The sequence below is a fragment of the Schistocerca gregaria genome, chromosome 5, assembly GCF_023897955.1.
Source record: "Schistocerca gregaria isolate iqSchGreg1 chromosome 5, iqSchGreg1.2, whole genome shotgun sequence".
Taxonomy (NCBI): Eukaryota; Metazoa; Arthropoda; class Insecta; order Orthoptera; family Acrididae; genus Schistocerca; species Schistocerca gregaria.
In genome coordinates, this window is record NC_064924.1 from 521,336,813 (window position 1) to 521,351,441 (window position 14,629).

The 14,629-nt window shown below is 40.9% G+C and overlaps 1 protein-coding gene across 4 annotated transcripts in view; it reads left to right on the forward strand.

Annotated features, from left to right (window-relative positions):
• LOC126272771 (NBAS subunit of NRZ tethering complex-like) overlaps positions 1-14,629 on the forward strand; it is a 410,576-nt gene that overhangs the window by 51,663 nt on the left and 344,284 nt on the right. For all 4 annotated transcript variants that reach the window (XM_049975911.1, XM_049975912.1, XM_049975914.1 and 1 more), the window contains one exon: positions 14,471-14,624. In XM_049975911.1, coding sequence (XP_049831868.1) covers positions 14,471-14,624 — 154 coding nt within the window. The remainder of the gene's footprint in view (positions 1-14,470; positions 14,625-14,629) is intronic.

Here is a 14,629-nt window from a genome sequence, read left to right on the forward strand (position 1 = left end):
TGGGAATTTAAGGAGATGGGACCTGGATAAACTGAAAGAACAAGAGGTTGTACAGAGTTTCAGGGAGAGCTTTGAGGGATGAAGTAGTGAAGGCAGCGGAGGATCAAGTAGGTAAAAAGACGAGGGCTAGTAGAAATCCTTGGGTAACAGAAGAAATATTAAATTTAATTGACGAAAGGAGAAAATATAAAAACACAGTAGATGAAGCAGGCAAAAAGGAATACAAAACGTCTCAAAAATGAGATCAACAGGAAGTGCAAAATGGCTAAGCAGGGATGGCTAGAGTACAAATGTAAGGATGTAAAGGCTTATCTCACTAGGGCTAAGATAGATACTACCTACAGGAAAATTAGAGACCTTTGGAGAAAAGAGGACCACTTGTATGAGCATCAAGAGCTCAGATGGAAACCCAGTTCAAAGCAAAGAAGGGAAAGCAGAAAGGTGGAAGGAGTATATAGAGGGTCTATACAAGGGCGATGTACTTGAGGACAACATTATGGAAATGGAGGAGAATGTGGATCAGGATGAAATGGGTGATGCGATACTGCGTGAAGCGTTTGACAGAGCACTGAAAGACCTGAGTCGAAACAAAGTCCCAGAGTAGACAACATTCCATTGGAACTACTGACGGCCTTGGGAGAGCCAGTCCTGACAAAACTCTACCATCTGGTGAGCAAGATGTATGAGACAGGCGAAATACCCTCAGACTTCAAGAAGAATATAATAATTCCAATCCCAAAGAAAGCAGGTGGTGACAGATGTGAAAATTACCGAACTATCAGTTTAATAAGTCGCAGCTGCAAAATATTAACACGAATTCCTTACAGACGAATGGGAAAACTGGTAGAAGCTGACCTCGGGGAAGATCAGTTTGGATTCCGTAGAAATACTGGAACACGTGAGGCAATACTGACCTTATGACTTATCTTAGAAGCTAGATTAAGGAAAGTCAAACCTACATTTCTAGCATTTGTAGACTTGGAGAAAGCTTTTGACAATGTTAACTGGAATACTGTCTTTCAAATTCTAAAGGTGGCAGGGGTAAAATACAGGGAGCGAAAGGCTATTTACAATTTGTACAGAAGCCAGATATCAGTTGTAAGAGTCGAGGGACATGAAAGGGAAGCAGTTATTGGGAAGGGAGTAAGATAGGGTTGTAGCCTCTCCCCGATGTTATTCAATCTGTATATTGAGCAGTAAAGGAAACAAAAGAAAAATTCGGAGTAGGTATTAAAATCCAGGGAGAAGAAATGAAAACTTTGAGGTTTGCCGATGACATTGTAATTATGTCAGAGACAGCAAAGGACTTGGAAGAGCAGTTAAACGGAATGGACAGTGTCTTGAAAGGAGGGTGTAAGATGAACATCAACAAAAGCAAAACGAGGGTAATGGAATGTAGTCAATTTAAGTCAGGTGATGCTGAGGGAATTAGATTAGGAAATGAGACACTTGAAGTAGTAAAGGAGTTTTGCTATTTGGGGAGCAAAATAACTGATGATGTTTGAAAGAGAGAGGATTTAAAATGTAGACTGGCAATGGCAAGGAAAGCGTTTCTGAAGAAGAGAAATTTGTTAACATCGAGTATAGATTTAAGTGTCAGGAAGTCATTTCTGAAAGTATTTGTATGGAGTGTAGCCATGTATGGAAGTGAAACATGGACAATAAATAGTTTGGACAAGAAGAGAATAGAAGCTTTTGAAATGTGGTGCTACAGAAGAATGCTGAAGATTAGATGGGTAGACCACATAACTAACGAGGAGGTATTGAATAGGATTGGGGAGAAGAGAAGTTTGTGGCACAACTTGATGAGAAGAAGGGATCGGTTGGTAGGACATGTTCTAAGGCATCAAGGGATCACCAATTTAGAATTGGAGGGCAGCTTGGAGGGTAAAAATCGTAGAGGGAGACCAAGAGATGAATACACTAAGCAGATTCAGAAGGATTTAGGTTGCAGTAAGTACTGGGAGATGAAGAGGCTTGCACAGGATAGAGTGGCATGGAGAGTTGCATCAAACCAGTCTCAGGACTGAAGACCACAACAACAAACAGGAAAAGACAGATTCCTGCTTATCTTAAAGAAGACACTCCAAGTTGCAGACAGGCACAATTACTCAGATATATGCTTTCGGCCACAGCGTTAATCAGTGAACCGTACACACACACACACACACACACACACACACACACACACACACACACCTCATGCACAGACAACCTCCAGCTCCAGTGTCTCGAATTCATTGTGGTGGTGGTGGTGGTGGTGTGTGTGTGTGTGTGTGTGTGTGTGTGTGTGTGTGTGTGTGTGTTTTACTGATGAAGGCCATACATATCAAAATATAATATTTTGACTTTGTTGCCTATATCTGTACAGTCACTCAACTGAACTAATTCTTCATTCTTCGTTATTCTACAAGTAAGTTCAGAATATTTTTGTGACTTCTTACTGTCAGTAAAACCATTTACACACAAAAACCACAGTTCAGTTTATTAATTTTATGGAAGTTTCATTAGTGTATAGTCAAAATACCTTTATAATAATTAAGGTGCACATGTGCATAAACACCATGAGCGAGGAGGGAAGCTCTTTGTGTGAATGCTGCACTTTTGAAGACAGATTTGTCAGAAAGCTAGTAATCTCCTAAGTCTTGTTTATGTGCCCCTCGACACCTCTGCTAAAATCTTGAGCTGTTATCTTTACTGCTTCCATTAATTATGTGCATTCCACCAAGGACTTTCCACTTTTACGTTTAGAAGCCATTAGTAGTGTGACTGTACAAATCCGTGTTACTAGATGGATGTTTCTAGTATGCAAGGATTGCTTTGTGGAGAGCGAGCGCACTATACGGTGTGCAGTACGTGGAAGTACATGCCACACCTGCACTAGATTTTCAATGGTCAGTTCCGTGGGGAGGTGACCACGTGGCTTGGAGCTTGGGGCATTGTTTGGTTTTTTGTGCATTACGCGAAAACTATTTAACTTATGGTAAAGAGCAATGCAGTAGTGGATTGTGGTCAGCAAGAAAGATCGATCTTTATTTCAAGTCACGAGCCGCAGAAGTTATAGTAAACTCAAAATCGATTAATATCACGAATACTGAAAGATTAATAAAAATAGTAAATAGCGACTTACAGGGATGGGCAAGCACTCATTAAAAATGTTTCGTCATAGCGAATCAAGTGCCATAGTCATATGTTAAGATTCATAAATAATTAAGCCTGTAAAGAGCAATAAACGAAGTTTGAGGGAAAATTGTTTATAAAATTGAATAGAAAATTCATGACGTAAAGAACGGCACTATATAATATTGTGGGTGGCATCACACGTAATTTAAACTAGTTAAGTTATACTGTACACTTAACTTGCAATAGTTTTCATTGTCTGCAAATTATTATTAACATTTATCACCCATAATTAATTAATTATTATGATTTGAAGATTTTGAGCAGCACAATGTGTAGATCACTATAGATTACATCCAAAAATGGGGCTATATGCAGTTCTATGTTAAAACTTTGCTGCACAGATGTTAACAAACAAATTTATGCTAAGTGGCGAAATTTTGCAAAAACTAAAACTTGATTTATGTGCAATAGAATAATCCTAGAAATTAATGTAACATTGTAAATAAGATGTACTTTTTAGCGTGGTTACGACGGTGTACGTATTTCTGTCGAGGGATGTACGTATCAAAATTTGTAACCTTAACTGGTGAGACTGGTACTTAAATAACCAGGGGTTGGACATCCGAGCCTATATAAGCGAGTGACTATCTTGGCCAGGGGTCAGTTGTTGGTCAGTCGTTTTGGAGGGTGGGTGGTGAGCAAGCCCCACTTGAGGGTGGCCCATGTGGTCGTTTGAGAATTCTTTTTTGCACCAATTTATTTCAACAAAAAGCATTGTTTAAGAGTGCAAGTGGGCAAGCATATATTTGGTGAACTGGAAGTGCTACGATTATTTGTGCGAGTACGATTTATGAGGTACACATTGTCGTAAGTGAACATGTAGCAAACTGTGATTTCATGCCAAAACTGTTAGAACGTAAAAGACAGTGGGACTTGTGGTTCTGTTCAAATTGACTGAGTAATTTTAGTTTATAGCAGCCTACATTACTGCTATTGGGGGCTTGGAGTCAAATGATTATTAAAGTAAAACTGTAAACTGTGTCACCAGTGCTAATTTCATTGTGTGAAAGAAAAGAACAATGACAATAAATAGTGATTGAACTGTGTCGTGAAAAGCTGATTTTAGTATAATAATCGCCTAATTTTTGTTCCCTAGCATAAACTGTACTTATGTCTGAGTGAATAATTAATTCAAATACTATAACAAATGCAGATATGTGGAAGTGTACTAATGCACCAAGTGTGGAAGTCATCCCCTGAGACTTACATGAGAGCAAAATTTGCAATAACATATTTTAAGCAACATTTGTATATGCACATTCATGTGAACTCTACAACTGCACTACTTCATTATTTACCGTCCCGTTACAGTAGGTAGATCTGACATTTTATCAGTGATGACAGTTTGCACAGTAACTGATAACAATGATGAAATTGCACAAGTTTTTAAAATTTTTCTTCAAATGTTGTTGTAGTTCTACAGATGATTCAGGAACACATACAGATAGTAATGAAAATAATAACATTCTAGAATCAATGTCACATGAGATACGAAGAATGGACGGGCACTGTGAGATGGTGATATTTAAGTAAAACTGATAAAGTTGAAGGAAAAGTTCTCCGTAAGGAACTTACAAATTTATTGACAGAACATGTTCAATGGAAAACAGTTCCCCATGGAAATAATGCTGTAATTGTTATACTTAATGAGAAAAGGGAGGAAAAAGTACACGGTCTGCTCACGTAAATGTGATCACGTCCTGTGTTCAACATCATCATGCGATAAGCACTCACAGACGGCAGGTGGCAGTACTAGCAGCAGATGATATATAAAGCATGTCTGGGGGACATGGGGAACAGTGCAGTCACTGTCGTAATACTGAAACGGAGTGATTTATCTCACATACAAAAGGGTATGATCATTGGCTTTCGGGCCAAGTGCGCAAACATTTCCAAAACAGCTAAGTTCGTAAAATAACTGTGGTGCACCATTTGCCATAGATGATGGGTGAACAACAGCTGTGGAGATGTGTACAGGTGAATAGGTGTGCTACTGTTGAGCAACTCTCTACCAACATGAATCAAGGGCTACTAACAGTGTCTTCTCGATGGTGGTTCAGCAAACGGTGCTGCTTATGGGCCTCTGCAGCAAGTGCCTGGTTCATTCACCTATGCTGACTGCTGTTCGTCTGGGATGAAAGCTGGATTTGCATGCCAGTATCACAAGGTTTCAGATAGATTATGTAATGGTAAGACAGAGATTTAGGAACCAGGTTTTAAATTGTAAGACATTTCCAGGGGTAGATGTGGACTCCGACCACAATCTATTGGTTATGAACTGCAGATTAAAACTGAAGAAACTGCAAAAAGGTGGGATTTTAAGGAGATGGGACCTGGATAAACTGACTAAACAAGAGGTTCAGGGAGAGCATAAGGGAACAATTGACAAGAATGGGGGAAAGAAATACAGTAGAAGAAGAATGGGTAGCTTTGAGGGATGAAGTAGTGAAGGCACCAGAGGATCAAGTAGGTAAAAAGACGAGGGCTAGTAGAAATCCATGGGTGACAGAAGAAATATTGAATTTAATTGATGAAAGGAGAAAATATAAAAATGCAGTAAATGAAGCAGGCAAAAAGGAATACAAATGTCTCAAAAATGATATCGACAGGAAGTGCAAAATGGCTAAGTAGGAATGGCTAGAGGACTAATATAAGGATGTAGAGGCTTATCTCACTAGGGGTAAGATAGATACTGCCTACAGGAAAATTACAGAGACCTTTGGAGAAAAGAGGACCACTTGTATGGATATCAAAAGCTCAGATCGAAACCCAGTTCTAAGCAAAGAAGGGAAAGCAGAAAGGTGGAAGGAGCATATAGAGGGTCTGTTCAAGGGCGATGTACTTGAGGGCAATGTTATAGAAGTTGAAGAGGATGTAGATGAAGATGAAATGGGAGATATGATACTGCGTGAAGAGTTTGACAAAACACTCAAAGACCTAAGTTGAAACAAGGCCCCGGGAGTAGACAACATTCCATTAGAACTACAGACAACCTTGGGAGAGCCAGTCCTGACAAAACTCTACCATCTGGTGAGCAAGATGTATGAGACAGGAGAAATACCCTCAGATTTCAAAAAGAATATAATAATTCGAATCCCAAAGAAAGCAGGCGTTGACAGATGTGAAAAATCCCGAACTATCAGTTTAATAAGTGACGGCTGCAAAATATTAACGAATTCCTTACAGACGAATGGGTAAACTGGTAGAAGCCGACCTCGAGGTAGATCAGTTTGGATTCTGTAGAAATATGGGAACACGTGAGGCAATACTGACCCTACGACTTATCTTAGAAGAAAGATTAAGGAAAGGCAAACCTACGTTTCTAGCATTTGTAGACTTACAGAAAGCTTTTGACAACATTGACTGGAATACTCTCTTTCAAATTCTGAAGGTGTCAGGGGTAAAATACAGGGAGCGAAAGGCTATTTACAATTTGTACAGAAACCAGATGGCAGTTATAAGAGTCGAGGGACATGAAAGGGAAGCATTGGTTTGGAAGGGAGTGAGACAGGGTCGTAGCCTCTCCCCGATGTTATTCAATCTGTATATTGAGCAGTAAAGGAAACAAAAGAAAAATTCGGAGTAGGTATTAAAATCCAGGGAGAAGAAATGAAAACTTTGAGGTTTGCCGATGACATTGTAATTATGTCAGAGACAGCAAAGGACTTGGAAGAGCAGTTAAATGGAATGGACAGTGTCTTGAAAGGAGGGTGTAAGATGATCATCAACAAAAGCAAAACGAGGATAATGGAATGTAGTCAATTTAAGTCAGGTGATGCTGAGGGAATTAGATTAGGAAATGAGACACTTGAAGTCGTAAAGGAGTTTTGCTATTTGGGGAGCAAAATAACTGATGATGTTTGAAAGAGAGAGGATTTAAAATGTAGACTGGCAATGGCAAGGAAAGCGTTTCTGAAGAAGAGAAATTTGTTAACATCGAGTATAGATTTAAGTGTCAGGAAGTCATTTCTGAAAGTATTTGTATGGAGTGTAGCCATGTATGGAAGTGAAATAGTTTGGACAAGAAGAGAATGGAAGCTTTTGAAATGTGGTGCTACAGAAGAATGCTGAAGATTAGATGGGTCGATCACATAACTAATGAGGAAGTACTGAATAGGATTAGGGAGAAGAGGAGTTTTTGGCACAACTTGACAAGTAGAAGGGATCGGTTGGTAGGACGTATTCTGAAGCCTCAAGGGATCACCAATTTAGTATTGGAGGGCAGCGTGAAGGGTGAAAATCGTAGAGGGAGACCAAGAGATGAATACACTGAGCAGATTCAGCTGGATGTAGGCTGCAGTAAGTACTGGGAGATGAAGAAGCTTGCACAGGATAGAGTGGCATGGAGAGCTGCATCAAACCAGTCTCAGGACTGAAGACCACCACCACCACCACCACCACCACCACCACAACAACAACAACAACAACAACAACATCATCACAAGTGGACATCCACTGAACAGTGGAAGGTGACGTTTTCAGATGAATCACGTTTTATGCTCCATCGGTGTGAAATATCTAAAAGCAAACACCCTGCAACAATCACTGGAAGGATCCAAGCTGTAGCAGGGAGTGTTATGGTCTGGGGAATGTTTACGTGGCATTCCCTCTGTGATCTCATCCTGGAAGGCACAATGAATCACCACAAGCTTGCATCTATCCTTGGGGTCAATGTCCACCCATAGATGCAGTTTGTTTTTCCTCAGCATGATGGGTGTGTGGTCTGAAGAATATGAGAATGAGTTACCATACTCCAATGGTCACCAAATTTCCCAGATTTAAACCAAATCAAGAATCGGGTGGGATCACCTTGATCAGGATGTTCATTGTGTGGATCCCCAACCAAGAAACCAAGCTGGCTACAGCACTGTAGTCAGTGTGGCTCTACATACCTGTCAGTACCGTCAAGAACCTCACTGACTCTCTTCCTGCATGTGTTGCAGTGGTCTGCACCCCATTAGATCATAGTTCCTCTTATAAAGTGCTCCATTTATTAACTGGAATTCTCCTTTAGTTGGCTTCTATGATTTTCAGCAGTGCTGGATCTTGCCACTCTTCAGCAGCAGTGTCATTTAATGAAACAATGACTGAGATTTCATCCATGCTGCTGTGTTCCCCCAAAGGATTCCTAGAAAGACAGTTGGTGTCCTTGTGTTTGTATCTGTTTTGTATACCACTGTGACTGCTCTCTTGAAGCCTCAGTGCGCATCTAGCCATTCAACAAGACACATCTTTTAGGCAAGCCAGCCAACATAGTGAATATTGGTCAATTGTAAAGGTGTATGGTGCGCCAAATAAATATAGCTGGAACTTGTCGATGGCCCATACAGCTGCAAGGCACTCTTTCTCAGTTGCGAAGTAATTCACCTCAGACTTGGAGAGTACTCTGGAAGTAACACCTTCCTGAACTTAACTGCATCTATTGCATAACCACTAGTGTTAGTGTGAAGTTTTGTCTCAGCTTTCTTGTCATACAGTGTGAGGACTGACGATGACGTAAATGCTTCCTTAACGACAAGGAAAATCTATCTTGCACCTTGTTCCAGTAAAATTTGGCATCTCTCTGCATTAGTTCTTGCAAGTGCTATGCCTTGGTACAGTAGTCTTTTATGAATCAACAGTAGTACAAGCACATTCCAAGAAAACTTCTCACATTGTGGGTGTGTCAACGATTCGGAAAAACTGTGATTGCTCTTATTTTGTGGATGGCGAAGAGGCATTTTCTCAGATTCATATGGAGGTCTGCTGTCTGAACACACTTCAACGCAGTCATCAGGTGGTTTAAATGTTCTTCAAATGTTGTCAAAAAATGACAAAGTTATCCACATAGCAAAGATATGTTGTCCATGTAATGTATCGAACCATCAAAGGCGGCCAGAACACTACATTGCAGGATTGCCACAGGTTCTGGAAATCAGGGAATATCAGGGAATTTCAAACACGCCAGGAAAATCAGGGAAATATCAGCAAAATATGAAAAAAAAACAACTCTGGAAAATCTTGTTTTTGTCTCAGTAGATGAAGTGATTTGTTTACTGAGGTGCCATGCTTCATCACTGGGTGGGTGCAGCTGAGTATATTCACCACTTCCCTACTCCCTCATTTCTACTGCTTCTCCCCTTCTATCACCCTCCTCAGCTTGCAGTCAGTGGTGCTACCACTTCTTGCGACTAGCCTAGCATCTTCCAATGAGAGGCAGGGAGGTGTGAGCTGTGAGCTGTGGTTTGTTTGGGTTTGATTCCCAGAGATTGTTGAAGCAGCAGCTGGAGATGGTGGTGATGTGCACATGAGTTGTGTCTGAGTGACTCTGTGCGTGCTCTCGTTTTCTGAAAAAATTTATGGTTGAAAATTTAGTTGCGAGAGTATGATTGTCTTTTCTAAGTGCCTTTCTGCAGCTCAGAGGTAATCTTTATAGTCAGTTGCTACCATCATCATTATTATTGATTCTCAGAGTATTCGCACAAGTTATCTGTTGCATGTATTCATCATCATGGTCTCTTTTCATCATATGTTTTCTGTGGCTTGTGAATAGCTGGCCACTGGGGTGGATTTCCTTGACAGTCCAAAACTGTTGGCCATTTGACAGGTGTGACTAATGGATCGAGCCTGCCGATTTGAAGGCCATCGTGTCTCACTAATGTGCAGACCCTGCCAGTCGGATCCAGTCACCCATCTGCCTGCTGGCCAGGCATTTGTGTGTGTGGTGTAATGTGGTGGATTTTCATGGTTTATCCATGGACCCAGGACTGCGGTGCCCCTCAGCTGGCTGAAGGCCATGGCAATGGATTTCAGTAATTGTGACTGTCTCACTGTAAGCATGTTGTACAGTGTAGCATTTTATAGATATTTTATTTGTTCTAGAACATTTCGACACTTAAAAAGTAGTTTGTATGTTGGGAAGTATGGCTGATAAGAAGAAGAAAATTATGTCAGTCACTGGTGGTTTGTACAATATGTACCAATATATTTTTCAAGAGAAAAATCGCACAATACCTGTAAAATAGTAGATGGAACACAGTGGATAATAACCAACAGTAATTAACATACTAGAACCAACACTTTACTGGTGGTCACCTACAGTTTTGGTTTACACAATTCTTTCAAGAGACCTACTTTTTTTTGAGGTTATTTCTGAAATCTGTGAAGGTATTTTAAATCTATCTTGGAGCTGCAAGGGAGTGTGTATTTTTGCCACCAAATGTGTTATGTTTTATTGAAATAAAATAACATCAGTGGTCTTGATGAAACATATATACCATTAGCTTGTTTTCTCCATCTGCGAACAGTTCATTACAAAAGATGTTGATGGTAGCACTTCATATTTCTGCTCACATGAGGAAGTGCCATCTGCTTGCAAGATTTTTTTTTTATATATATATTTCCTCATTTGTGCTGTTGTATCATAGCTGTAAAGACAGATTGTCAACTTAAGTCGTAACTTACACCTGAGATCTCAAAATTTGTCAGGTAAAAATGTTAAAACTTGTCTGGAAATCAGGAAAATATCTGGGAATTTCACTTGGTGAAACTTGGGGCAACTCTGCATTGTCCAAATGGCATATCTTTATAGTCATAGGGACTATCAGAAGGCAGTATTTTTCTGGCTGGCCCCACCAATCTCAATTTGCAAATACCCTGTTTCCATGTTCATACTTAAGAAATACTTTGCTCCTTTCAAGCAGCTTTTGGTGTCATCCTTGCACGGTAATGCATAGATGTCTTTCCTCATGATTTATTCAGTCATTTGTGGTAGACACACAATTGTTCCATCCTTCTTTGTGAGGTCCACAAGAGAACAACAAGGACTCTCTGAAGTATCACTGATTTCATCTTGCAGCACCTCTCCACTTCCTCCTGGCTTATCGCTCATTCAGCAGGTGATAATCTACATGAATAATGGCTGATTGGTGAATATGTTTTACCATTGGCTACATAATCAGTCGTTTGTCCACTCTGGATTTGAAAGCAATGGAAAATTGATGCAGAATGGCTATCACTCACAAAAGATGATTGTCAGTCAGGCCAGACCCCATTGGCATTTTGACAGTAGATTCGTCCCCTGTATTGTCGGCGGTGGTGGTGGTAGTGGAGAACAATTTTTTGTTGATGACACTAAGCTGTTCCTTCTGGACTGGTTCACCAGTCCCTTCTCACATAGCTTTAGGGGTGGTTGTGGCTGCTCATGACAATGACTCAAAGATCTCCTTGACAATGTGTGATGATCATCACTCCCATGGAGATTTCATTAGTCAGCCTGAGCAGCTTTTTGCAGTTGATAAAAGCTTCAAATTTTAACTGAACATCTCGATTACCAACTGGAACCCATCTCACTGGTTCTGGTGGGATAACATTGTCTTCACCAGCAAACAACGACTCAAAGCAATGTTTGATATCTGTGCTTTTGGATTAGATTCATCAATCTGCAACTCTGATCTTCCACAATCTATGACTGCTTGTGATGCCTAAAAGAAGTCCCATCCCAGAATAATGTTATGACAACATTCTGTTAAAATGACCAGATATGAAGGATTATGTTTTGTCAGTGATAGTTATTTTTGCGATATATGTTTGTGTTGGTTGGACACATTTCCCATTTGTGACCTTCAACACCATTGCTTTCATTTCATGGAAAGTAGTCTTCTTTAGGTGGTGACCATAAGCATTCGAGATTACATAAAAGAAGCCGCTGAGTCGACTCACACTCAGACAGGTTGGCCATTGATAACGATGTTAACAAGATTTCCATTCATCTTGGTGACTGTTGCACTTGGAGGATTTCTGCCTGCAGTGGCCTCCCTCCATAGATTGTTGCCTCGCTTAGTATTCTTAAATTTTGTGGCTGGGCAAGCAGCTGGTGCCTCTATATAGCGATGAGGAATGGCTATAGCATGTGAGGATCGACCTTATTCAGGATACAGCAATACAAGTTTACTATAACAGTCTGAAATTGACTGTAATGAAGAGGACTATTGTGAGTGGATAGTTGTTGAACACTCATCTTCTTTCTCTGCAGTGACAAACAGTGTCCAAGATTCTCACAGTGAAAATGATGCAGAGTGTTGTTTTATGTTGTCCACAAGTCTGTTCTTCTGCAGGAAATTGTACTTGGCAGATGATTTAGCTGTACCTGCTTCGGTGAGATGCTGGATTGGCATTTGCCAATGGTGGTGTAGGTCCAAATTGGCCAAGTCCATTCTTCACAGTGCATTTGACTGGTGTGAAGATTGGTGATAAATGTAGATACACGTCTTCTTCAACATTCTCTGTTACCATGGGGTTGACATTGATGACTTCTATCTTTTGTGTATTAGATCCGACAGTTCCGATTGTCATAAAATGCTGTATTTCTTCTCTTAAGAAGCACAGTTTATGGCTATATTACAAATTTTGCTTTATAGAAATGGTGTGTGGAGCTTTAATGTGAAAAAAATGAGATCTGTCAGGGAGCAATAGACTTTGTGTTTGGCGTGAGTAAGAGACATAGGAAAGCAAAACATATAGACCAAAGAATGGACTGTAGAGAAATAGACAATTATGGCTATAATAAAAATGAAAGGTAGATGTTCTGGGCATGGAGCCAGGAAAATGTTTGGTGGATGGAATATGGACATTCTTTACTTGATTCCAAAAAATGAGAAAAGGTCGTGAAGTTGACCTAATAGAAGGTGGGTGGATGGCATTAGAGACATACACAAGTAACATGAGTGCATGTCCTCAAACAGTGTAGAAGTAGTGGATGAAGATGGGGTGTGGGAGTCTAAAAATTATGGTCCAGGAGATAATTGGGATCGGTGCGGAAGTCATTAATGCATACAACAACAGTAATGACTTCAGCATCATGACCCACACCATTGGGAACTGTCTCGCCAATTTATCCTCTGTTCTTGCAGTACACTGGGCCTAAAACTCAAGTTGTTTACTTTCTATTTCACTTAAAACTTTATTTTCCCCTTGCCCAGTAACATTAACCTTACTCCCTAAGGTGTTTACTCACTTGTGCAGCATTGGGTGTCTCACGAGCTGCTCACAAGCACATTACTTGCAAGTGTGCACATTACTCACAAGCATTTCATGTACTGCCTAGAGGGAGCTGTCTGTTGGTTTTTCTACTGGTTTTCCCACTCAGGCTCAGTGGAAACAGAACTGTTTGCAGTAATTAGTGTGAACGTGCTCACAAGCAGTGTAACTTGCAAAATGCTATGGTATGGCTCACTGCGTCACTCTTTCTTTTCTTTCTTCCTTTTTTTTTTTTTTCAGCTAATTGCAAACACATTTCTAACCTGTGTGTATGTACATTTACCTTCATTCCCTGCCCATGCCCCTGCTCCCTCTCACCCTCGTCCGCTCTGTGTCCCATGTTCCCTTTGTGCCCCACGTCTCTCCTGGTGCCCCACTTCCCCTCTGTGCCCCCCCCCCCCCACCAACCTCTCTGTGCCCCCCCCCCCCACCAACCTCTCTGTGCCCCCCCCCCCCCACCAAGCCCTCTGTGCCCCCCCCACCCCTCTCTCACTGTGCCCCCCTCCCCTGCCTCCTCAGTGGTTCCTCCCCTTCCCTGTGTCATGCCCTTCTCTGTGTACCCTACTGGCCCTCTAGACCTCTGTAGTGTGCCCCTTATGTTCCCTCCTTGTGCATTTCACACTCCTCACCTCCTTTGCATGTTACTCCACACCTTCCCTTTTTTCTCATTTCTGTTTTCACTCCAGTTTTCTTGTGTTAAAACCCTTTAGATACCATCTCCCCACCTCCCCTCCTTCTTGTGAGTACCACCGTCTTCAGTCTTCATTTTGTCACTGCCCCCATCCCAGACTATGTTCCCACCTTCTCATTGCCTTGTACACCTTCCACTCCTTAGTTGCCACAGACCATTTATTTGCCTCTTCCTGTCAGCCTCAGTGTTTGTGTGTAACTGACAGTAGAAAAATACGTAATGAGCAAAGATGAATCAAATGGAAAGATAAAAAAGGTCCATCAAAGCAGAAGGTGAAAAAATTGATGGATGTGGTGGACTGAGATGATCGTGGCCGAATCTGGTGGTGGAGTGAGCAGTGGATGGATTGTAAATGAGGGGGAATAGCAAGTGGTTCTTCAGTAAGTCTGCTGCTGATGCTTTCCCCTATCCCTCTGAAAGTGAACTAGTGTGATACCTCTATTGAGGTAACTGCTGAGATGACATTGATTTCTAAACTATCTTCCTTCCACAAACATCATGTGCATAATTAAATGTAAAATGTGGGTATTATAAGTAAGAAGCAGATCATGTCTCTATCTTTTGTTATTTCAATTTCAGGCTTTTTAGGTATTGGAATCTTCATGACCAGCCAGATTTCAGTGCTAGAAATCCTCAGCTTTCATATATGGCAGATAGAAAGCGATATCGTTTCAATTCCAAATTAGCTGATTTGGATTTCTATCCTGTAGATGCAAATTGGTGGTCAGAGAAGGTGAG